The sequence below is a fragment of the Bos indicus genome, chromosome 11 (assembly GCF_029378745.1).
Source record: "Bos indicus isolate NIAB-ARS_2022 breed Sahiwal x Tharparkar chromosome 11, NIAB-ARS_B.indTharparkar_mat_pri_1.0, whole genome shotgun sequence".
Taxonomy (NCBI): Eukaryota; Metazoa; Chordata; class Mammalia; order Artiodactyla; family Bovidae; genus Bos; species Bos indicus.
The window spans coordinates 62,069,558-62,095,483 of NC_091770.1; the positions used below are offsets into that span (position 1 = coordinate 62,069,558).

The following is a 25,926-nucleotide window of genomic DNA, read 5'->3' on the forward strand; positions in this document are numbered from 1 at the left end:
AGGGTTTCTTTGAAATTAGCAAATTGCTCTCTAATTCTACATGTGTGTTTGGAAAAGGTTTAAAGAATGCATCTCAACTAAATTAAGCAGTAATGTTATGTGTGTGTATGTGTGTGTGTGTGTACACTTTGAAACTGATGCTACCTTAAACCTCTGTCATCAGTGTGTAGCATGGGACTTGCCTTCTCTTTATGTAAGGAAACCCTTTTTTTGAGGACCCAAGAGTGTGAAAGCTTCAGCCATCTTGCTGAAAACACAGCTAGTAAAGTTCACAACCACTTAATGTGGCTCTCAATAAATGCAGATGTACTTTAAAAAAATTGTATCAGTAATGGCCATCATTTGGCCCTGGGCATAAAAATGTCATAGTAGGTTTTACATCACTACTTTATTAACTCTTGAGTTTTGTATAATAAAATAAGAGACTTTGACTGCCTGCATTATTTTGAAAACAGATGGGATTCTTATCTGCCTTTAGCACAAAGCTCAGAAATGTCACTTGTCATTAAACTTCTAAATTCATATTATGCTTTATATGTGATGAAGGAAGCCTCTTATGTTCAGACTGAATAAATGTCTTAGTCAAGAATAGAAGGTAGAGGTAACTGTCAGAAGTTTGCTTGTTTTTGTAATGATGACATTTAATTACCAGAAAGCCAGTATTGGAATAATATGCTAGAGATAAGTGGACAAGTCACTTCTTTTTAAAGATTGAGAATATTATTAAACTCCAGATGTTCTTGTTGTTACGGTGTAGAGCAGCTTACAGAAGGGGCGTTGTGGATTGACTGGTGTCAAGTCTTTTGCTGTTAATGGCTAACTAATTGCTTTCAGGAGGTATTAAGTGGTAGTACCTGGGTATATTGTTATTCCTTTCTCTTGTCATCCACTTTTTCTTTTTTAATAAACTTTTTTATCTTGGGATACCTTTAGATTTGTAAAAAAGTCTCACATACATCACAACTAAGAAATTATCACCAGTAACGTTACTATTAACTGAACCACAGACAGACTTTCCATGATTCAATCCAACACTGCATTTACTTGCCATCCAATTTTGCTCTAAATGGTAGTTTTCATTTTTAAATTTGACAATTTTGCACAAAAAGATGACACACCTCTCCCCTCTGAAAAAAAGTTTAACATGATTTTGCTCCTGTTTATCATTGTTTAAATTTGAACATCAACTGTAAATTCTCTGTGTATTAACTCTGTTGCTATGATAAGTGATAAATTTATTGGCACATAAATCCATTGTCTCCGCATATCAGTTTTTTAAGTAAAAGGGTTGGGATTTTTGTTTCTGAATTTTTTGGTAGTAGATGAAATTGATCTTTGCTGTTGTACTTCTTAATATTTCTGTGCATTGATACTTAGCTTGTACCACTTCATAAGGAAAGGAATGGACAAATATTAGGCCCCTAAGGGAGGCCTGGCGAGCAGCAATTCATGGGGTCGCAAAGAGTCGGACATGACTGAGCGACTCAACTGAACTGAAGCTGTTTTCATATGTTGTCTCATTTAAGCTTCACAAGAACCCTGAGAGGTAGTATATTTATAGGTGATGAAATTTAAGTATCTTATCCAAAGTTCACAGCTAGTAAGCACTGAAATTCATATATAAATGTGTCTAAACGCTTGTCCTTTTGTTGCCTCCTAAGCTAAAAACTTATCAGGAACAATGGCTCCTTTCTCCAACTAGACTGTTAGTTCCCTGTGGGCCAAGATAATATTATATCCCTGGGGGAAATACAGTGTCTTGAAGTGGTAGATGCTCTGAAAGAACCTGTCACAGATGATGGATGAGAAACACAGCACTTTTTTAGTAGTTTAGCCCACATTTGGTTGTAGTTTATTAATAACACCTCTAATATAATTGCTGAGAAAGATAAAAGGGATGGACCTAGGTTTGAATCCTGTTACTGATAGGTAATCATAGACACATAATTTTTCTGAATCTTCATTTTTATTAATACTTATATAAACATTGGGTATTAACACTTATGCCATAGGGTTTTTGAGAAGCTGAAATGAGACAAATTATGTGAGTGCAGTTTGACGGGGCAGTAAATTTTCCTTTCCTTTCTTAAAATGGTGATGGCTTTTTGGATAGCATTGCCACCATAAATATAACCGCATGTCACCCAACAGAAGCAGAACAAGTCACCTATGACAGTTCTTTATTTTCCTATTCCAGTTTTGGTGTTCAGGCCTCCAGCAACTTGGTGATACATATATTTTTAAAGTATGGAGTTGGAGGGGAAAGCTTGAACGATGATGTGAATACATAATTGGTGAGAGTTTTTGTTTCAGTCCAGTCAACAACAAAATTTTGAGCTCTTCTAATATGCTAAATTGGGATTTCTCTTGTATCCCTTATGATGGGCACAGATCTGGGTATTATACCTGTGTGTTGTGTGCACTTATGTTTAAATGTCCTGAAATCTGGTTGCTACACTTGGCTTGAATCTCTTGTCTCAAAACTAGGCTCTGTGCATTATAAGAATGCTAAGTATCTCCATTCTTAAGCACTTTGACTGTAAGTTATTAGGTAGAAATGTTTAACTAATAAAAATATTTAACGTCAGTAGGTAGGAGAATTCTCAGTATATGTAATACTCAGCCAGGAGAAGATTTAACTTATTTTGGGCATCTCTCAAGTCTGTGTTCCTCAGGCACTTAAGATTCCTTCTCATAGGAGGATTGTTTATTGGATCTCTGGCTTAATTCCCTAGTTGGTGTATTCTGCCCTCATGTCACCTTCTGTCTGCCTGTAAAATTGCATCTCCATTTGCTAGTTTTCTCCATCCCAGGGGTTGTTGCAGGGTCCTCAATTATTCTAAATAAATGTGACTACTATTTGATTGAGTACTAAATAAATGTATCTACTACTTGCCATAGTTGGAGGTGATACCTTCTCCTATGACCTGCTGGTTCATCAGCAGCTAGGACTTTTGCCAGGTGTGTCAATGGGTGCATTTGGAATTTGGCTTCCCAAAGGATCTGAGAGCTACGGGGCAATCTGCATACATGATTTGAAACTTATAAATGGTGCTGGGCCTATTGTCATCTAGCCAACTAAGGCTGTGTTATGTACTTATGCTGTAATTTAGAGGAACTTTGAAACATCTCTTTCTTTTTTTTTTTTTTTAATTAAAAAAAATTTTTTTTTGGCTGCGGCACATGCAGGTTATAGTTCCCCAAGAAGGGATCAAACCCATGCTCCTGGAGTGGAAGCGCAGAGCCTTAACCTCTTGGCCACCAGGAAAGTCCCTAGAGGAACTTAAAAAAAAAAAAAACTTTAATCTATCTGAATTATATAAAAATGGCCCTTAATATTCTTAAATTGAAGTCCTTCCTTCTATTTCAGGGAAAGCCATTTGAGTGCCTCTGTGTCACTTAAAAAATATTTGAGGCCTGTCAACTTTTCCATTTGTTGGAATTCTCTTTTCATGTCTTTAGTTTGGTGATTCTTGTTTGGTCAATGGCAGCTAGCCAGGGAAGATTAGTTGAACTAATTATAACAGGAGGGGTCTCAGATGAACATCAGGGTGAGAAGCATTCTGGGGCTTGGTTGTAGAGGTCAGGCCTAAGCCTGGTTCTTCTCAAATCCTAAGACCAAATTTAGCCTGTAGCTGACTATTTAGATGACTAGGATGTTTTCAGCCCAGGGAGGTTGTGGCATGGATTTGAGGCAAGACTAGAGGTGGCAAAGCAATGATTAAGGCACACTTCTCATTTTTTAAAGATGTAGCTTAGCATTCATTATGTTGCTTGAGAAGGAGAAGGATTTAGTTAAATTCATAGTCACAGTTATACATGAAAAATTAAAAGAAATTCAGAGTTGTACTGATGAACACTCTTTGTTTTCTAATGTGGATCTTGGTCAGATCATCTTTGTTCCAGTAAAATGGGTGATTTTGATAACTGGGTCTTTCTTCCAGTAAAATGGATGATTTTCATTTGTGAGAGTCTACCAGGTGGCTCAGTGGTAAAGAATCCACCTGCCAATTCAGGAGACACAAGTTTGATTCATGGGTCAGGAAGATCCCCTGGAGGGGGATATGGCGACCCACTCTAGTATTCCTGCCTCGAAGATCCCACGGACCGAGGAGACTGCAGGGCTACAGTCCATAGGGTGGCAAGAGTAAGACACGACTGAGCTGAGCACTCATAAAGAAAATAAATTGAACATTAGAGAAATAAGAAATATTAACTGGTATACTTCTTGGAAGTGTCAGTTTAATATTCTGAAGATAAATTGAAAAATAACTTTAAAAGGAAATGACAATGTTAATTTTGTAATATTGAGGCTTCCCTGGTAGCTCAGTTGGTAAAGAATCTGCCTGCAATGTAGGATACCCTGGTTTGATTTCCTAGGGCTGGAAGATCCCCTGGAGAAGGGATAGGCTTCCCACTCCAGTATTCTTGGGCTTCCCTGGTGGCCCAGTTACAAACTATTAATTTTGTAATATTATGTCACATTTTTCTTGTAATATACTAATAGTTCACATTCACAGTTCATACTCACTTCCCATTCTCTCTGTATTTATTTTTCTTCATAGAAAATTCCAGTAACTTGTGAATTGTAGTAACTTTGCTTAAAAGATACTTGAGGAACATTAGTTGGGCTTGTAATAAAAATATTCTGAGTCAAAGAATAATATACTGTAATTTTCCAGCTTCCACCAAGTTGAATTTGGTACTTTTTGTGGAAGTGCAGGTATTAGGAGTTCCCATTGGATCTCTCCATTTCTGAAAAGTTAGTATAAACAAGTATTTGAAAGTTTAACTCTGGATTATCTGTAAATATGAATAATTAAGAGTTGACTGTATTAACCTTGTGTAACATGATTCATCCTCATATCCAGAATTTATGCTAGTGGAGAAAATCCCAGTGATATTAGAATAAAACTGTCAGTGAGATCCTCTGAAAATTTGGGATTTAATGAATGTGCAAGTGTGATTCACTTTCCACCCTTTGATTGCTTGGGATCTCTGTGGAAGCTTGGCTTTCTAGACTGTGTCCTTTTGTCACAGCCTACAGTTTCATTTCCAAGCTTTCATGTTTTAACTTGGTGTAATGGTATTTGGAATTTTGGACGTCTTGGTCTTGGGTAATTTGATGGCTTATCCCAGGCACAGTGACTATTAATTGAAACCATATGTCTTAGATCTCTAAAATTCTACCACCAGCCATGCATCTTTCTATTAATAGCTTACTAAATTCTTTGCAAGTTGGGTTGCTAAACTATTGAAAGAAAATTAAACTTTATGTGTTTCTTGGTTGGGTTTATGTGTGAAAAGGGGGATAATGCTCCATTTGAAATCTGTTTCCCAGTTCTGTCGACTGGTGATGCAGGCATTTCCTTTAGTTTGTTGCACAGTAATTGTCTAGGACTCAAATTCTGCCTCTGCCAACAGACCCATTGTTTTTCTCACTCACTGCCAAATGAAATTGACTGTGCCCCCAAAACCATTTTGACAATTAAGGATTGTTTTTGAGAGCCATGGAGAAATTGACTGTTGTCATCTTAGTTACTTATATAAACAACAAAATGTTCTGTTTTCCAAACCTTGCTGGATGTTTGTTAGTTTTTCTGTATAAATCAAGAGAGTTCCATGTTTCTCTGTGATTTTTTAACTTGTATCTTAAAAAAAACAAAACCACTATTCGTTGTATTCATGTACAAATTCATTATGTTCAGTCTACTGTTTAATTGTTAGTCTTCAAATTGTAAAAAATGCTATTCTAGGGGACACTCTGTTTAACAATGGTTCTACTTGCTCTTTGGCCACAAAGGTAATTGAAGTTTGTGTTTCTCTCTGGTTGTTGCCCTGGCAAAGGCTGATGTGATTTTCATTTATGTTATAACCCTACCTAGAATTTTAAAACTCCCAAAGAGTGCAGGAAAACAGAGTGACACAGTTCTGCACTGTGGGTTCACTTGCGGGTTCATTTATGCCAATGGTAAAATGCTTAGTCCTGGTAATAAAATATTTATAGAGTACATAAAAGCTTTCTTCGATTTTTCATTGCCCAGAAAATAAACAATATAGAAGGAAAAGTGAAGAGCACAAGAGAATGTTTATTATGATGTGTAGTTTTTAATTTTTCATCTTGTGCAGTAACCTCACTTAATAGAGATATTTGAATTTTTGCCAGTTTTCCTTCAGATTTGGTGGCATACAACCTGGAGGTGGCAAGCCACGTAAACAAACGCACTGTAACAGAGAAAGGGGAGAACTTCCTCCAGGAAGGAGAAGCAGGGCACTGGGCAGCAGGATTGGGATTCCTGCTTGTCACTGCCACTGTGTCCTTTGGTAAATCAGCATCTCTAGGGCCCTATTTCATTTTCAAGGGAATTAGACTCATCAAGTTATTTCAAATCCTAAAAGATGATGCTGTGAAAGTGCTGCACTCAATATGTCAGCAAATTTGGAAAACTCAGCAGTGGCCACAGGATTGGAAAAGGTCAATTTTCATTCCAGTCCCAAAAAAGGCAATGCCAAAGAATGCTCAGACTAGCATACAATTGCACTCATCTCACACGCTAGTAAAGTAATGCTCAAAATTCTCCAAGCCAGGCTTCAGCAATACATGAACCGTGAACTTCCAGATGTTCAAGCTGGTTTTAGAAAAGGCATAGGAACCAGAGATCAAATTGCCAACATCTATGGATCATGGAAAAAGCAAGAGAGTTCCAGAAAAACATGTATTTCTGCTTTATTGACTATGCCAAAGCCTTTGTGTGGATCACAATAAACTGTGGGAAATTCTGAAAGAGATGGGAATACCAGACCACCTGACCTGCCTCTTGAGAAATCTGTATGCAGGTCAGGAAGCAGCAGTTAGAACTGGACATGGAACAACAGACTGGTTCCAAATAGGAAAAGGAGTACATCAAGGCTATATATTGTCACCTTGCTTATTTAACTTATATGCAGAGTACATCGTGAGAAACGCTGGGGTGGAAGAAACACAAGCTGGAATCAAGACTGTCGGGAGAAATATCAATAACCTCAGATATGCAGATGACATCACCCTTATGGCAAAAAGTGAAGAGGAACTAAAAAGCCTCTTGATGAAAGTGAAAGTGGAGAGTGAAAAAGTTGGCTTAAAGCTCAACATTCAGAAAACGAAGATCATGGCATCTGGTCCCATCAATTCATGGGAAATAGATGGGGAAACAGTGGAAACAGTGTCAGACTTTATTTTGGGGGGCTACACAATCACTGCAGATGGTGACTGCAGCCATGAAATTAAAAGACGCTTACTCCTTGGAAGGAAAGTTATGACCAACTTAGATGGCATATTCAAAAGCAGAGACATTACTTTGCCAACAAAGGTCCGTCTTGTCAAGGCTATGGTTTTTCCAGTGGTCATGTATGGATGTGAAAGTTGGACTATGAAGAAATCTGAGTGCCGAAGAATTGATGCTTTCGAAGTGTGGTGTTGGAGAAGACTCTTGAGAGTCCCTTGGACTGCAAGGAGATCGGCCCTGGGATTTCTTTGGAAGGAATGATGCTAAAGCTGAAACTCCAGTACTTTGGCCACCTCATGCGAAGAGTTGACTCATTGGAAAAGACTCTGATGCTGGGAGGGATTGGGGGCAGGAGGGAAAGGGGACGACAGAGGATGAGATGGCTGGATGGCATCATCGACTCGATGGACATGAGTTTGAGTGAACTCCGGGAGTTGGTGATGGACAGGGAGGCCTGGCGTGCTGCGATTCATGGGGTCGCAAAGAGATGGACATGACTGAGTGACTGAACTGAACATAAATCAAATTATAGGCAAGCCTATTAAATCATTTTTTAGTCCTTTATTGTGGTTTTATACTGTATCCCTTTACTGTCCTCTCAACAAATGGGTATGACAGGCCCCTTACCATCCATAAAACTTGATGCCAAGTGATGTTATTTAACTAGTTGGCACATCTCTCCTGAATGTTCGGTTTTCCAGAAATGATATTTTCTGGGTTTTTCTTTTGATTTTTAATTGCTGTGTGTTTTTCTTTCTTTCTTTTTTTTTTAGTTTTAAGAGCTACCATCTTGTATGAGAGCAAGGTTAAGCGTAATTATTAATGAGAAATCTGGTTTATGTATAAATTCTAACAGTTAAAAAATTTAAGCAAGCAATGCATGATTAACAAAAATCTTGATAATCAAGTATCTCTGCATATCTGGTGGTAGAACAGTTCTCAAAAGCCTGGTTGGTACCTTTTAATTTTTGTTAAAACTCATTTATAGCATTCATATGGCTTTTACCTGTGCAAGTGTTAGGATATACATGGCTGAGTCATTTAAAAGTCTTTGCAAATGTAAATAATCATAGTTTATAATATAAAATAATCAATACTAATAGATTAAAATATAAAATACAATACTTTTAATACTAAAAGATCACATAAAATTGTATAAAACCAACTAATTGATTTTTCTTTATGATTGAATGACATGGACTTTATTTTTCTGTATTTTACTGAATTAAGCTAAATTAAAATATATACATTACCCACTTTTGTTTAACCTCTAAAGTTTGTGAAAACATTACAGTAACATTTATACACAATAATAAAGAATTGAAAAAAATTTAGCGATCATTTTGTCTAGGCCTATAAGTTTGAAATTTCTTTGACGACATCCCTGAAACTGCCTGATAAATCAGCCTCTACTTGAGAAACCTTAGGGACTTCAAGTACTCAAGACACTGTCCCTACTTTTCTTAGCCCTTCTTCTCCATGGCCTGAAATCATGGCTCTTGAACACTGTCTCTTTGACCTTACCAGGTACTACCTCCACTGGACTGGACCCTAACATCTTTATACCCAGACATAGTTGTATCATAGTAGACTCTTACTCATTGATTTAATAAACATTACTTGAGAATCTGCTATGTTTCTAGCTCTGTCTTAAGAATACATTGGGATTACATAGATGAACAAAATACATATGATATATCTTTGGATATTACAGGGTAAGATATACATTGAATAAATCTAGAAAATATGATATCATAAAGGGGAGGTTCAAGGATCTACCACGTGAAAACATGATGGGCGACTGTGCTTAGTTTAGAAAGATTTCTAGGAAGAGGTTACATTTAAACTAAACACTTACAAATGATATATTATTGGCTATTCAAACCACTACAGTGCTACAGACAGGCATCTCAGCAAAGAATTAGTTTTGGGGGTTTTTGATATGTGTCTGATACAGTACAGATTAAAACCTCCACATAGCAGAGTTAGGGTAGAAAGGGGGACCTCTTTGTGTGTTCAGAAGCTACTTACTACCTAGAACTCTAGGAGTGCCACCCCCAACAATAGCAGACATTATTCACGTCACACAGAGTTTAAGCTTTGGGGGGCTGAGAGATCAGAGAGGTTTCCCAGTTGTTGGGATGATTCTTATGATTTTGAAATTCACAACTGGGCCTTTAATTTCTATTTTTTCCTCCTCATTTCTGCTCACCCTTCTCTAAAAGCATTGAATGACACTTGAGATATGTGTTTTGGAACAGTCTTACAATAGTTAGGATGGTTTTAATTTTATACAGCAGAAAAATACCGACTCAGTTAGCTTAAAAAAAAAAAAAAAAAATGAGAGACTTGAAGTGGGATGTTCCAGAGTTGTTTAATTCAGTACAAAAACAGCATCAGTCTTTTCTTTCTTCTGTCCTTTTAAGTATGTTTGCCTCATTCTTGGGTCAGCTTTCTTCAGAGTCACTAAATATCAGAAGAAACCCAAGGTGAGGGATAGACACATATTCATTTTTCTCAGGTTTCTGTTCTTTCAGTGAGTAATGCCTTTATCCAAAGTTCTTTGGCAAACCATATCTTTGAGGCTCACTGGCCAGAATCATTTTATGTTTCACATTTAAACCAATCCTTGGGAAGGCTTTCAACCAGTCTGGGCCTAGTGCCATCTTTGAAGGCCTTGAAACAGAATAGATGACCAGAATAGCATTGGGGTAGGAAGACCATTGACATGCATGGCTGCTACAAACATGTTCAGATAATTGGAGTATAATCTATATCAGAGCTACTCAAGGCAATAGTAGCAACATTCAGTTATTAGAAATGCAAATTCTCCTCACACTAGACCCAGAATCAGAATCTCTGGGCACTTGCCCAGAAATCTATGTTTTAACAAGCCCTCCAGGAGATCTGTATGCATATTAAGGTTTTAGAAGTCCTATTGAAACAGGAACTTGGAACCTTTAGGCTTTCTTCTTGAGCACTTTCATTAGCTTTAGCTACTCAAAAAAAGTACTTCAGCTTGGCTTTTTAAGATGTGCCTGGCTCAGGAATTTGTATTTCTTTTCCATCAAGTGAAAATCCCACCAAATGGAGAAGAGAAGTGATATAATTAGAGTTGCATTTTTAGGGAAACAAACCCATTCTACCTGGTATCACCAGATTAGAGTGACAGATGGGTTGACTAGTTAGACAACTATTGTCGTCATGACCAGGAGAGTGAAATTAAGGTTGCAGCTATAGGAATTAAAAGCAATGAATGGAATGGTAGTGATTCAGTTAAGTTTGGTATTGGATTTGGATGTAATGTGAAGAAGGATGAACCACCTGTGGCTGAGGTTTCTAGGTTGCCTACCAGTGATTAGCAGAATGTCAATGCCATGGAGGCTGGGGCAGGGAGATGAATTTAGTTTAGATGATGAGTTTGGTTTCCATGTTGAGTTTGAGGTACCCAACTGGGTGTCCAGGTGCAAAAGGTCTAGAAGGTGGTAGGGAATGTTAACCTGGAGCTCAGGAAAAAAGATCAGGATGAGAGGCATGTATTTAGGAGTTATCAGTAAGGAGAACAATAAGGGAACGAATAAGGGGGGAAATAGTCTGGGAACAGAATCTTTAGAAACCCAGAGAGTAGGAGGAGAAAGGAGGAGCCAGTTATGGAAATTGAGGCATGGTTATAATAAAAGGAGATGATGTAGGATAATACTGGGTAGCTGAATCCATAGAAGAGTTTTTTTAGGAGGAATATTCACAAACAGCTGAGTTTAAAGGACTGCAATTAGAGCCCAGGAGAGGCTGGTTAGCTTTAATAGGTCATAAATCTAGTCAGCATATATCCTCAGCTTTGTGCGTGCGTGCTAAGTTGCTTCAGTCATGTCTGACTCTGTATGACCCCATGGACTGTAGCCCGCCAGGGTCCTCTATCCATGGGATTTTCCAGGCAAGAATACTGGAGTGGGTTGCCATGCCCTCCTCCAGGGGATCTTCCCAACCCAGAGATCAAACCCGTGTCTCTTGCGTCTAAACTGTATTGGCAGGTGGGTTCTTTAATACTAGCGCCACGTAGGAAGCCCCATCCTCAGCTTTATTCATGCTTATTTCTGGTTGCCATTGCATTCTTAGAGTTTCATGCTTATTTGGATCGCAGGTCATTTCCTGGTTTAAGTGAGCTCACCGGTTCTATGACTTTGGGTACCTCTCCTTATGCATTTCCAAGGAAGGTTAGGACTAATTAGATCTGAGGGATAGGAGGTGGCCTAGGAGGGAGGGTTCCTCACCTTCCTTGCCCTTGGTGTTCTCTGTGCCCTGCTCCCTGTGAAGCTAGCTTTCTGCTTTGAAACGTGAAGTTGTTTTGTCTGTGTCTATATCAGAATGTCAGGGGAAGGGTATTATGTATACTTCTTAGTTGCTGAAATGGATAAAATAACAGAATTAAGAAACAAAAACAATAATTTGTTTGATTGAATATCTCATACTTCTCAGTTCTGTTGCTTTCCTCCTCCCCTTTTCCTCCCTTTCCCGCTTTTTTGGCGCCACTTGGATAGGGAAAAGTCCATGATGTTGAAATCTTAGTACTCATGAACAGGGAAAAGTTAGGAAGTTGAGGCAGGGGAAAGGTGTCTAAAAAGCTACTGCCTGTTTTATCCTCAGTTGGCTAAATTGTCATTAAGTCAACTAAGACAATACTTGTAAACCCAGCTTGATGTGAGCTTCCTGTAATAAAACATTCTGATAGAAATGCTTTTGAAGGAGAATGTTACTTAGGAATTTTGTGCCAAAGAGTAGAGAGAGCCAGACTAGTTGGCAGAAATGAGCAGGATATTTCTACCTCACTGTGGTGGAATTGGGTTCAGAATAAACTGACTTTGTTTCCAGCATTAGCCTGCTCTATGACCTTGGGTAGGTCATTTAACTTTTCAACCTCAGTTTCCTCATTTGTAAAATGTTGAGAGTAGATTAAATTCTCTCTCTCATCTCTAAAAATGTCTTGATTTTATGAGTGAGGTAATGAAGTGTTTTGTCCCTAAAATGCTCTCTATCTAAAGTAGAGGGGAATCAATTCTCTATTGTTAGGAAGTGACGGGGGACAAAACATCTTAGGAGGTTCTAGTTTGTATTCGGAGAAGGCAGTGGCACCCCACTCTAGTACTCCTGCCTGGAAAATCCCATGGACGGAGGAGCCTGGTAGGCTGCAGCCCATGGGGTCGCTAAGAGTTGGACACTACTGAGCGACTTCACTTTCACTTTTCACTTTCTTGCATTGGAGAAGGAAATGGCAACCCACTCCAGTGTTCTTGCCTGGAGAATCCCAGGGACAGGGGAGCCTGGTGGGCTGCCGTCTATGGGGTCACACAGAGTCGGACACGACTGAAGCGACTTAGCAGCAGCAGCAGCAGTTTATATTAGTCAGTGGGTTCTTTAATTGACCTTCCATTAGAAACACAGCTGCCATTGCCAGAAGTGTAACTTGAGAATGTTAGGTCCAAGAAAGCTTCTAAGTTCTATACTTCTTTTCCTACCAAAAACTCCAAGTCTTTCTTAAAGAATTCAGGAATGGATAAAAGAGGTCACTGCAAAGGGAAATGGTTTCTAGTGCTGTGCTTCTTAGTCTGTGCCAGGTGCTTAAGAATAGACATTCTTCTTGATTAAACACACTTCCTTATTCTTGAAAATTCTTTATTCATTGAAAGCCCTTTCTTAAATGACTTAAAATCAGAAGTTTGTAGTAGCACCTCACACAGGAGAAAGGGAAGGAAACAGCAGTGGAAAGAGGTAGAAGAGGTAATGGGCTTGATTTTTCTATTGTAAAAGCTGTTCAGATTTGTAGAGGGGGAGAAGGAATGCAGATGGTTCTCTATTTGCTTTGGTGCCATATCAAATGAACAGGAGGAATAAGGTTTGGAATATTTGTCACAACTCAAGTGTGAATCTTGTGTTTCTGTTCCTGAAGGTTGGACCTACTGCAGCTGGCAAAGATCACATGTAGTTTTTTTTTTTTTAAGTATTTATTTAGTATTAAATGTGAGGCTTTCAGTTCTTCTTTGCTAGGCTTGGAAGGGAGGATAGTAACATGGGTTCTGTGTGTTTTTAGCCTTAAATCACATACATTGATAGGCTATTGTTCTGCAGGATGAGTCTCTAAAGTTTGGTGTGGTGGGTTTTTTTTTTTTTTTTTCTGTTTTCTAGGCTTTTCTCATGTCTCAAACAGCTCAGACTTTGTAGACTTGTAGTAAAAATAAATAAAATTTAATTTTATCTCACTTTTGGCATTTGCCCGAAATATAAGTTAAATATTTCCATCATTATTTGGAGGAATGTGACTATGCAGGCTGGCCTTTAGGACCTAACTTCAACAAAGCAGAGTCTTGTAGATGTTTTTGAGTCTAACAAAAAACTTTTAAAATTGTTTTATAGTAACTTCTTGATCTGTTTTAATCAGTCTGTGACATAGAATCAAATGATATATGCATTCTTTAGTGGTTTTATATTTAGTATACTTTTCTTCCAAGTGACTTTTTATTTAATATGGGAGTTAGTGGGGTACTTAACCTGTGACAAACTTTAAACTACAGCTAAGTTAGCCAGAGGATAACATGTGTGGTTGATGTCACATTAACTCTAGTTTAAAATGCTCTGTAGGGGTTTTTAGTTACCTGTCACAGTGATAGTGCTGAACCCCGAAGTGCATTGGGCTTCAATCTCTTGAATACTGTGGACCCATTAGAAGACTGTTTTTTTGATTGTTACAAATTGTAGTGCCTGAAAACATTCTTAAGATGATTGTCTTAGGGAAAAGAAAGGTTCTCCAAAGACAGAACAGGAAAAATTCTTTTAATAGAAAATAATTATGGTAGAAATGTCTGGTTCTTTAGAAATGCTGCACTTTTTGTATTTTCCATCATTGGTTCAGTTTGAACGAACGTGTGTAGTTCAGAGGTCTTTGTGTATGCATTTTAAAATTGGTAAATTACTTCATCTTTCAAGCTTTAATTCATTTTTAATTTTAATTTTACTTTGTGCAACATGTACATGGTTACCTGTTCTCTGCATTTGTAAATATAGACAGTATCAATTTGTTAATTCTGTAAGTAATTTTTATAATTATGTGACTCTATTTTGCACTTAAACTCTTTATGTGCAAAAAAAGTTGTACCAGTATGCTCATTCATTATCATTTTTTATAGATTATAATCAAATTGCAAATTACTAGTTGAAACATATCTTTGTTTATGAAACATAACCGTGTGTGTTTCTTATGATGTTTCTTAGCTCACATGTAAGTTGTTTATGAACCACAGTTTGAGTCATTTTGATAGTTTTACTGGAGTCCATAAACTTAGCCTTTAGAAAGAGCACAGTTAGAATATACTATTTTAGGATTAGATTGTGTGCTTTCACCAAATTCTTTTTTTTTTTTTTTAACATGGTGGAAATTGTGTATAAACTTTTTTTCGAAAAGCTATGATAAATATCTCACTTGTTAACATTTTTCAGTATTTGGGAGAGGCTGTCTGCATTAAATCACCTCAGGTGTTAAATATTTACTAATTGTTAACAGTAATTTAATTTCTGCTCTCAAAACTATCTTTAAAATATTGATTATCTTGCCTTTAATTTTGTCTATGTGTTTCCTTCTGCCCAGATAACAAATTAAGGAATTTATGGCATGTGGGAGTTTTTTTTTAGCTATTGTTGATACCAACATTTATAGAACTGACTAGCTATCAATGAAATGTAGCTTCAAAACACATTTTTAAGATTGAATTAGGTATTGAAGATGGGGGGACGTGAACAATAATCTCTTCCTTATTTTATAAGAAGTAGACAGAATTTCTGTTTAGATAATGAAGTACGTAAAACAGCCTGTGTTAGTATCTTTGTCCCAAGGTACTTGAGTCTGGGTTGTTTCCTTTTTCTGTATTTTTCTATTTTTGTTTGTTTTCACCTAACAGACATTTCGGTCATCTTTAGTTAGATCCATCTGTTACAGAGGTGTCTAGCTATGTCAAAAGTCCTGATAATCTTGTTCGACACAGATGAGCATAGAAGTTTAATTAGGAGCTAGAAACAGGGAGGCAGCCCTGTGCCCTTCTTTTAAAATGAAAATTTTTATGCCAGGCAAGTGGAGGCACTTTGGAATTGCCAGTATCTCTCAAGAGTTCTTCTTTAGGTAAGAATATAAACTGAAGTGACCCCCCTTCTAAAATGGAAAAAAATCCTTAAATTTTTCATCTGGCCTGGAGGAAGAAGTCTTTTGTTTCAGTTGCCAAACCCTTCAGCTCTCTTATGAGGCAGCAGATCCATAAGGACATATTCCACAAAATATGCCCTTATTAATGTTACCAGTGGAACATTTCATGCAAAGATGGGCTCAGTAAAGGACAAAAATGGTATGGACCTAACAGAAGCAGAAGATATTAAGAAGAGGTGGCAAGAATACACAGAAGAACTGTACAAAAAAGATCTTCACGACCCAGATAATCACGATGGTGTGATCACTCACCTAGAGCCAGACATCCTGGAATGCAAAGTCAAGTGGGCCTTAGGAAGCATCACTATGAACAAAGCTAGTGGAGGTGATGGAATTCCAGTGGAGCTATTTCAAATCCTGGAAGTTGATCCTGTGAAAGTGCTGCATTCAATATGCCAGCCAATTTGGAAAACTCAGCAGTGGCCACAGGACTGGAAAAGGTCATTGTTCATTCCAATCCCTAAGAAAGGTAATGCCAAAAAATGCTCAAACTAGTACACAATTGCACTCATCTGACATGCTAGTAAAGTAATGCTCAAAATTCTCCAAGCCAGGCTTGGAGAATTCAAGCAGTACATGAACCATAAACTTCCAGATGTTCAAGCTGGATTTAGAAAAGACAGAGGAACCAGAGATCAAATTGCCAACGTCTGCTGGATCGTTGAAAAAGCAAGAGAGTTCCAGAAAAACATCTATTTCTGGTTTATTGACTATGCCAAAGCCTTTGACTGTGTGGATCACAATAAACTGTGGAAAATTCTGAATACCAGACCACCTGACCTGCCTCTTGAGAAAGCTGTATGCAGGTCAGGAAGCAACAGTTAGAATTGGACATGGAACAACAGACTGGTTCCAAATTGGGAAAGGAGTACGTCAAGGCTGTATATTATCACCGTGCTTATTTAACTTATATGTAGAGTACATCATGAGAAACGCTGGGCTGGATGAAGCACAAGCTGGAATCAACACTTCCGGGAGAAATATCAACAACTTCAGATATGCACATAACACCACCCTTAAGGCAGAAAGTGAAGAAGAACTAAAGAACCTCTTGATGAGAGTGAAAAAGTTGGCTTTAAGCTCAACATTCAGAAAACTAAGATCATGTCATCTGGTCCCATCACTTCATGGCAAATAGATGAGGAAACAGTGGAAGCAGTGTCAGACTTTATTTTTTTGGGCTCCAAAAGCACTGCAGATGGTGACTGCAGCCTTGAAATTAAAAGACATTTACTTCTTGGAAGGAAAGTTAATGACCAACCTAGACAGCATATTAAAAAACTGAGACATTACTTTGCCAACAAAGGTCTGTCTAGTCAAGGCTATGGTTTTTCCAGTAGTCATGTATGGATGTGAGAGTTGGACTGTGAAGAAGGCTGAGCACCGAAGAATTGATGCTTTTGAACTGTGGAATTGGAGAAGACTCTTGAGAGTCCCCTGGACTGCAAGGAGATCCAACCAGTCCATCCTAAAGGAGATCAGTCCTGGGTGTTCATTGGAAGGACTGATGCTGAAGCTGAAACTCCAATACTTTGGCCACCTGATGTGAAGAGCTGAATCATTTGAGAAGACCCTGATGCTGGGAAAGATTGAAGGTGGAAGAAGAAGGGGATGACAGAGGATGAAATGGTTGTAGGGCATCACCGACTCAATGGACTTGAGTTTGAGTAAACTCCGGGAGTTGGTGATGGACCAGAGGCCTGGTGTGCTGAAGTCCATGGGGTCAGGAAGAGTCGGACAAGACTGAGTAACTGAACTGAACTGAATGTTATTTTGAATGTTCTCATTTGTCTGCAGCTTTGATGGCTAGGACAGAAACATTAATAGAGATGGAACAATTTAATATATGCTCAAATGAAGATTAATCCTTTTACTTCCACCTGCTTCATCTTTTAATATTTTAGATACATTCAAAAAGCATATAGATATACCAGACAGTCAAATTTGAGCCAGTATGATTATCAAGTCATAAGTAGTTGGCAATGTTAAAATCCTCCTGGAGGTTGATGGGACCAGAGAATTGAGCCCTTTTCATTTAACTGGCACACCGGAAATAAATTGGTTGTGGTTTACCAGCTGTTTGAATGGCTGTCAGTTCTCAGTTTGTGGTTTTTACATTTTTGTTTTAGATCTCAGCAAGGCAATGTCTCAGGATGGTGCTTCTCAGTTCCAAGAAGTCATTCGACAAGAACTAGAATTATCTGTGAAGAAGGAACTAGAAAAGATACTCACCACAGCACCATCACATGAATTTGAAGTAAGGACCCTACACTATGTTTTTGCTTTCATCCATCTACATGCTGAGTTGTTATTGCTACCACTGATCATCTAGCCTGAAATAATTACAAAATGTAATGATATATTTTAAAAATTAAGATTGCTTACTAATTAAGGATTTTCAGTATTTGCTCAGTATAAAACCATTGCCTGTTTTAAATATTTTAAATTCTGGTAAGTTTCTAAAGTTAAAAGAATCAGAACAAAGTTACAATTTATTTTTCTGTGTTTTGATATCATTGGGTGGAAAAAATGGATGTAAGTATTCAGTTAAAATTGTGAGAAGTTAATTTATCAACCTTATATCCTGGATGCCTTTTCCAAAGAGCCTGTTCTAACAGAACTGGGCTACTCTGACAGCTATGATAGAGGTTTCCCAGAAAAGGCAAGTGTTTACTTTCTTGTAAATCAACAGATTATCCTTTTCATTTTCAAATTTAAATTTGTACTTAGCCTTTTGAGGTTAGCTGTTTTTTGTTCTTTCTTATTCTTTTGGTGAAGATTAATTTGCATTTAAAGGAAGTAGAGAACTATATTGGTGAGTAAATGTAGAGAAGCAGTTGGAATTCAAGTAGACCGAATGGTATTCAGATTACATGATACTGGTGGGAGATGGGGAGATTGCTTGTATTCCTTTAAGTATGGTTCCTATTAGCTTTCTTCCTCTTTAGTTTTAAAATGGAGTGTAAAAAAGTCTCTGCTGTACTCCATGCTTTAAAGCTGTAAGAATTTCTCTGAAAGGTATTTTAAATGTACAATATATGTCTGTTTTTATTAAATACTAAGCATTCTGTTAGCTATAACAATGACTTCTGTTCTCATAGCACACTAAAAAAGACCTTGATGGATTTCGGAAGCTATTTCACAGATTTTTGCAAGAAAAGGGACCTTCTGTGGATTGGGGAAAAATCCAGAGACCTCCGGAAGATTCGGTAAGTTTTAGATAAAATGTAGGAAAATGTAAGGTAATTTAGAACACTGGTGTCACTTTTGGGGGTGGGGTACTATAGGGTACCTGTGGGAACCATCACTTCAGACTTTGAAACTACAGAGATAGCCTTCTGCCACTTTCCTTTGTTAGACTCATCCATCCTGTCCTGCAGAGAACTTATGAAAGTCTAATCTCCCAATAACACTGCCTCATAACTTAACATGATTTAGTATGAGGCAGTTCTTTTGTTCAGACACATGATAAAAGCTTCATTATGTTCTCTTCCTTCTTTCTCCAAACCATCTAATGTCTCATTGTCCTTAGGGTCACGTACAGACATGAAGTCAGCTACTCAGAGCTCTTCCCGTGCTTTCAACCCATATTTCTAACTGTATGTCCCTTACCTGCTTTTCCTGAACCAGCCCAACATTCCCTTCACACACATAGGATTTCCCTAGTCTTTTGTGTATGTTGTTTCCTTGGAACACTATGGGCTCTTCGCCTGTTAGTCCTACTCATTCTTTGAGGCCCAGTCTAAATGCCTCCACTTCTGTCATCAGCCCCCTTGAAGAAAGCTGCTCTGAAGAGATGCAGTACAATAGTCTCAGAGGTTCTAATCTAGCTCTACTGCTTTTGAGCTTTATATAAAATGAGAATAATACCAAGTGCTTTCTATACTTTATAGGTTTGTTATGAGACTCTATTTGGAAACATATGGAAATATGTTAAACTATGAAACATTTTGCTGAGTTTGTAGTTATTTCTATCATACTGTGGTACTTAGCTGGCCTAATCAGTAGTAATGGTTTGTATGCGTGTGTTGTCTTCCTACTGGTCTTTGAGGCCAAGAGACCATGTATCCTGAGGTGAATGATTGATCTAAACAAAGAGATTATTTGAGGGACAGATTAGGTTAACACATTGACTTTTCTTTCCTTTACAGCAATTTTGATCACTGCTGCTTATGGCAATTTTCACTAAAGGTAGAAAAGACTTAATGGAGTGGAATAATTGTATGTAGATAGTTTATTTGTTATGTAATAAGAGATAATCTAATATTGGTTTAAAAACAGGTTTGTTTTGAGCAGGAGTTTGGTAAACTACTGTCTGAAGGCTATAGCACTGCTTGTGTTGGTAAAGTTTTATTGGAATATAACTGTATGTGTTCATTTGTATAGCGTGTCCCAGCTGGCACAGTGGTAAAGAATCTGCCTGCCAATGCAAGAGATTCAAGTTTGATTCCTGAGTCGAGAAAACCCCCAGGAGAAGGAAATGGCAACCCACTTCAGTATTCTTGCCTAGAAAATTCCATGGGCAGAGGAGCCTGAAGGGCTATAGTTCATGGGGTTGCAGAAGAGTCAGACACAACTAAGCATGTACACATTCTCTGGTATGCCATATCTGGTGGGTTAAGCTAATGGAGTCCTTCATAGTTTTTCAAATGAGAAAATCTTAAATATAGTTTACTGGTAAAGAGTACCTCTTTAATGTCTTTCAGTTATTAAACTTTTAAAAATTATGAATTACATGCCCATGGTAAAAAAAAGCAAAGCAAAAAAAAAAAAAAAAAATCCCACCTAAGAGTTCAGCTTGAGGAGTCTCTCATTTTTGATGTTAAAGTTAAAATTTCTCTTGTCTGTAGTGCTTGTCAATTACAGCATGCTTTTTTTTTAGGGTCTTATATTTTAGTCTTTGATTTCCTTTGCTCTAGTAATGCATTGTGATTTATTTTTTTGTTTTTAAGTGGTAGAATTAGTCATATTTTCTCTTGAAAAAATTCGAGCAATCTTCTGGATAGGTTATATAATTTTAAAAAGGATCGAGTTATAAATTCAGTGAGTCGCCAGTCCAGGTTTGCTGCACGATACTGGATGCTTGGGGCTGGTGCACTGGGACAACCCAGAGGGATGGTACGGGGAGGGAGGAGGGAGGAGGGTTCAGGATAGGGAACACGTGTATACCTCTGGCGGATTCATCTTGATATATGGCAAAACCAACACAATATTGTAAAGTTAAAAAATAAAATTAAATTAAAAAAAAAAAAGAATGTTTGGGAGCAGGCCTAAAATTACAATAAAAAATTTAGACATTATGTATTTTTCCACTTTAAATACTTAATATTTTTGCTTGGAATTTATTCTTCGTTGATATAGCCTCACTTTTCTGATTAATGACATACCTGGGGATAAAGGTGTGGTTTTATTCTAAATTCTTGATGACTTGGAATTTTTTTTTCTCCTTAGACAAACTTAAGCTTTTGATGATAGAGCCTACCTTGAAGGAAGAACCCAAAATTTGTTACTTTCACTATATTTTATGATTCAAGATTCTCCTTTGCCAATAGAGAAATCTGCGTTTGTGTATTTTGAGAGATTATGATATGTAGTAGGATTTCTTGGAGTGGGGATTGGACAGTGGAGAAGGAAGCAAGTAGAGGAGTCAGAACCACCTAGGGCCTTTTCCAGTTCAGCACCACCATTCCAAACACCATGCCAGCAACAGATCCTTTCAGGAGGCTATGCCCCTGCAGTGAACCATGGTTACTGATAGAAATACTAAGTTGATATAGAAAAAAAAAAAAGAATAGAAAATAGAATTCTGGGTATAATATGATTTTATGAAGTCTTTTTGTTTATAAAAATGTAAATCTCCATTAAAAATGTCTGTTTATAAAGCCTAGGTTTTTTAAAAGAAATGCTTACAATCCCATATGCCTGTAATGTTTACAGTTTTGAAATGCAGAGGGAAAAAACAAGTTTGCTCTTTTAACTATGTCATGAGTTTCTTGAGGGTACAAGTATGTCTTATATATACTCTGTATGTTAACTGCCAGCTTTTGCAAATAGTTCTGAGAATAGAAATTGTAGGTTAATATTCATTCGCTTTGCTTCCCCTATACTCCTCCAGCTCCATCCCTTTTCCCCTTCTCTTTCCCCCAAGCTTTTTTCTCTCTGCGCATAGAGTTTATATACAGATCAATTTTCCTTTCAAAATAACATTATATAGTATACACAGGTTTTTATTTTTTAAATGCAGGTAATACTTTACCCTCTTAACTAAAAAGAAATTATTGTGGGAGAATAGCCATTTAGAATGACATTTCTCATGTCATGCTTGCAACAAAGGTGTGCACAAAAACATTGTTACAACAGAGGATCTATATTTTTGAGTAGAGTTGGCCACCTTGTTTTGTAAATAAAGTTTTATCAGAACACAACCACACTTACTCTTTACATATTGTCTGTGGCTATTACAATGCTGTAATACTTCAATGGCAGAATTAAATACTTGTGATCAAGACCATACAGTTTACAAAACCCAAAGTATTTCCTTTCTGACTCTTTATGGAAAAAGTTTGTTGACCCCATTTTAGTGTATTTATTTTTAGAAGATCTTCAGTAGTTTTCCTTAGCTCTTTGGTCCCAGAAAACTGACCTCAAATGCCTTTCTCCCATCCAAGTACTAACCAGGCCCAACCCTGCTTGTCTTCCAAGATCAGACGAGATCCAGCACATTTGGGAATAGACTCAAATGCCTTTCTCAATTTAGATGATAACGTTGTAGATAAGACTGCTTTTTTCCTAAATAGTAGATTGGAGAGTATACTTATAGAGAGACATTGACATTTTATGTTGTCAAGTTTTACTTACTCACTCTTGCTTACTTTGTTGAATACTTCATTTTAGCTCTGTCTAAAATGAATATATATTTATATATATATATATAATTTACATATATACATAGAGAAGTATAATTGACATACAACATTTTAGTAGTTTCAGATATACAACATAGTAATTTAATTTAACATTTATATACATTGCTAAATGATTACCAGTATAAGTCTAGTTAACATCTGTCACCATACAGAGTTAATACAATGTTTTTGACTGTATTCTCCATGTTTTTCTTTGCATCCCCATGACTTATTTATTTTATAACTGAAAGCTTGTACTTCTGGATCCCTGTCACCCATTTCGCTCCTTCCTCCCCTCTGGAAACCACTAATCTGTTCTCTGACATACATGTTTTTTGAAAAGACTATTGAGTCCATATTTTATTGACTTAGGCTGAGAGGAAGAATGCATTTTATGGAGTTATGCCATGGATAATGCTCTGCTCCCATTTTGTGAGTGTTAATTAAATGAATGTAGTAATCAAGATTATCTTGATATTTAGCTGCTTAAGGAAAGGAAAGTTTTTTAAAAAGCATATTAAGGTTAATGTTTAGCAAGGAGGGACCATCACCATGTACAGTGCTTTCTAGAGAATCTGTAAGAGTATCTTGTTCTTGGCCAAGCTTAATGTTTAAGCTTACATGTTAAGAATGGAGAGGGATGGGAAATAGAAACAAGAGACGGGAAGACACAGAGCCTACTCAAGGAGGTTTTGGGCCTGACAGGTTCTTTAGAATCATAGCTTAAAACCTGTTATCACTTAATACTCTGTAAAGGCTTTTTCATTTAGATAGGAACACAGAATCACTGTGTTGATTTACGATTGTCATTGTTCTTGTTTTAAAGCCCTCAAAAGGGTGAGAGTGTATTTGTGTATGGGGAGGAATTATATAGGGTCAACTCTTTTTGTTTGTTTTATCAAGTCAGAGAATTGGTGTGGAAAATATATATATCTTGTGGTATTTAGCTTCAAAAGATTTTTTTGTTTGTTTTGCTCTACAAATTAACAGAGCTTTTCTTAGTCTTATCACTACAAAATCATTAAAATGTGAACATGTGTGTTTAAATAATAAGACATTCTGAGTAAGTTACAGTGTCCGTGTAGAGTAAAAATAAAGATTTTCTTATTTGGTTTTTGGGAGGTTAATCACAATATATTCTGCAGCTAACATTTGCACATCTATTTTGAAAGACTTACTGGAGGCAATTTGGCTAAGGATCTGCCATGATGTGACATAGGATGATTTGCTTTGAACATGGTGAAGATTTCCTAATTGTCGGCAGTAGCTAATGGCAAAGCCATTAGTGACTTGTTTTGTGTGTGTGTGAAAATAATATGAGATCCTGAATGTACCCATATTCCACAAAAAGATCATAGGTAGTGACATTTAAGGAAATGATCCTGGGGACACAGGTGGCAAGAACCTCATCCTTATCTTGCTCTAAAATTTTAAAATGGTAATATATAGAATTACTAATATAAACTAATACATTGATACTAATTTAGCAAATAATACTAAAACCCTTGATTCCCTACCTTTTGATTCCAAAATGAATTCAGTAGTCTTTTAATTCTCCCAGAACTATCTTCCTTCACATGCCTTTTTAAACAGGAAATTGATTTCAGGAAGGGGTTGTGGCTAAGGAGGCTGACCACAGGCCTATGAATCTTCCTTCTCTTCTGGTTATTTATTTATTATTTCACTTTCAGTTCAGTTCAGTTGCTCAGTCATGTCCAACTCTTTGCGACCCCATGGACTGCAACATGGCAGGCTTCCCTGTCCATCACCAACTCCCTGAGCTTGCTCAAATCCATGTCCATCAAGTCGGTGATGCCATCCAACCATCTCATCCTCTGTTGTCCCCTTTTCCTCCTGCCTTCAATCTTTCCCAGAATCAGGGTCTTTTCCAATGAGTCTGTTCTTTGCATCAGGTGGCCAAAGTATTGGAATTCAGTTTCAGCATCAGTTCTTCCAATGAATATTCAGGACTGATTTCCTTTAAGATTGACTGGTTTGATCTCCTTGCAGTCCAAGGGACTCTCAAGAGTCTTCTCCAATACCACACTTCTAAAGCATCAGTTCTTCCGTGCTCAGCTTTCTTTATGGTCAAACTGTCATATCCATACATGACTACTGGAAAAACCATAGCCTTGATTAGATGGACCTTTGTTGACAAAGTAATGTCTCTGCTTTTTAATATGCTGTCTAGGTTGATCATAACTTTCCTTCCAAGGAGCAAGCGTAATTTAATTTCATGGCTGCAGTCACTATCTGCAGTGATTTTGGAGCCCAAATAAATAAAGTCTGTCACTGTTTCCATTATTTCTCCATCTATTTGCCATGAAGTGATGATGGGACTGGATGCCATGAACTTCATTTTTTGAATGCTGAGTTATTTCACTTTAGAAATAGTTAAATAGCAAATATGTGGCCACTTTAACATCCATCCCATGGAGAGACTCTAGGTAATAGTAGTAGACCAGGGTCTCTAACCACTCTCTAGAGTTGGGAATGGTTACATTCCACAGAATCAAGTTCCTTGGGAAAATCATAGATGAATATAGGTAGTAGCACCATTTCTTTGAACGTTACTCTTCCCTGCTTCCCAATGCCCCAGAGAATCTTTTTTGGACCTTGGCTTAGGTATTACAAGGCCTAATACAGATCATTTTATTATTATACTCTCCAAGTATAGCTTTTATGTAAACATTTTGTGTCTTATAATCAGATGAGAAAAATGCATCTGTGAGGTTCTCATATCCCACATCTTCATCTGTGTACAATGTGAGGGAATTTTTATTACTTTTATTTAATATAGGACAACCCTCAACCTGCAAGATTGGTACTGGGAGAATTTTTATAAAATATAAGATGGGTGGCCCATACATACCCTTACACCTTTCTGCTCTGTAATTCCTTGGGGATATTTTACTGATTCCTTTTACTTATTCTAAATCAGATGTGGACAACTGATTCTGCTTACCCCATTGTAGAGCCACAAGGAGACTGGAATAAGTTTACACCTGGCATTGACCCCAGGAAGTCTCTGCAGGGATTGTAGGCCCTAGATAGATTTCTTGAATGTATAGGTAAAACTGTATTTAAATGTTCATTTTTTTCAAAGTGGATAGAAGTACTGTTTTAAGATATTATTCAAGAAACATTTTTTGGGTGCTTCCTCTCTGACAGGAACTTAGCTGGATGCTGGGACTACAAAAAAATAAAGCCTTGGTCCTTCTTCAGCATTTTGGCCTTGAGTTTGTAAGAGGAAATGGATCCAGAAACAGCTACCTATGAAACAGCATGAGAAGCAGTCCATAGGGTGCTGTGGAAGCTTCTAACTGGCATGGGAACTCAGGAAAGACTTCCTGGCATTAAAGTGGGCTCTTGGGGTAACTGTGAGGCAAGATTTCTCTGAGGATGGGAAGATAATCAAAGAGAAAAAAGCTTTGAGCACAATAGGAGTCTAGAAATAAATAAGCTTATGCCATGTAGTTTGTGTTCTAGTTGTGGAGCATATGGTAGATGT

General features: G+C 37.3%; 1 protein-coding gene across 3 annotated transcripts in view; it reads left to right on the plus strand.

Moving 5' to 3' along the window:
- The window catches only part of UGP2 (UDP-glucose pyrophosphorylase 2), a 57,239-nt gene that overhangs the window by 2,525 nt on the left and 28,788 nt on the right, over nt 1–25,926 (plus strand). For all 3 annotated transcript variants that reach the window (XM_019970388.2, XM_019970387.2, XM_019970385.2), the window contains exons 2-3: nt 17,640–17,767; nt 18,612–18,719. In XM_019970388.2, coding sequence (XP_019825947.1) covers nt 17,654–17,767; nt 18,612–18,719 — 222 coding nt within the window. In that variant the 5' untranslated portion in view covers nt 17,640–17,653. The remainder of the gene's footprint in view (nt 1–17,639; nt 17,768–18,611; nt 18,720–25,926) is intronic.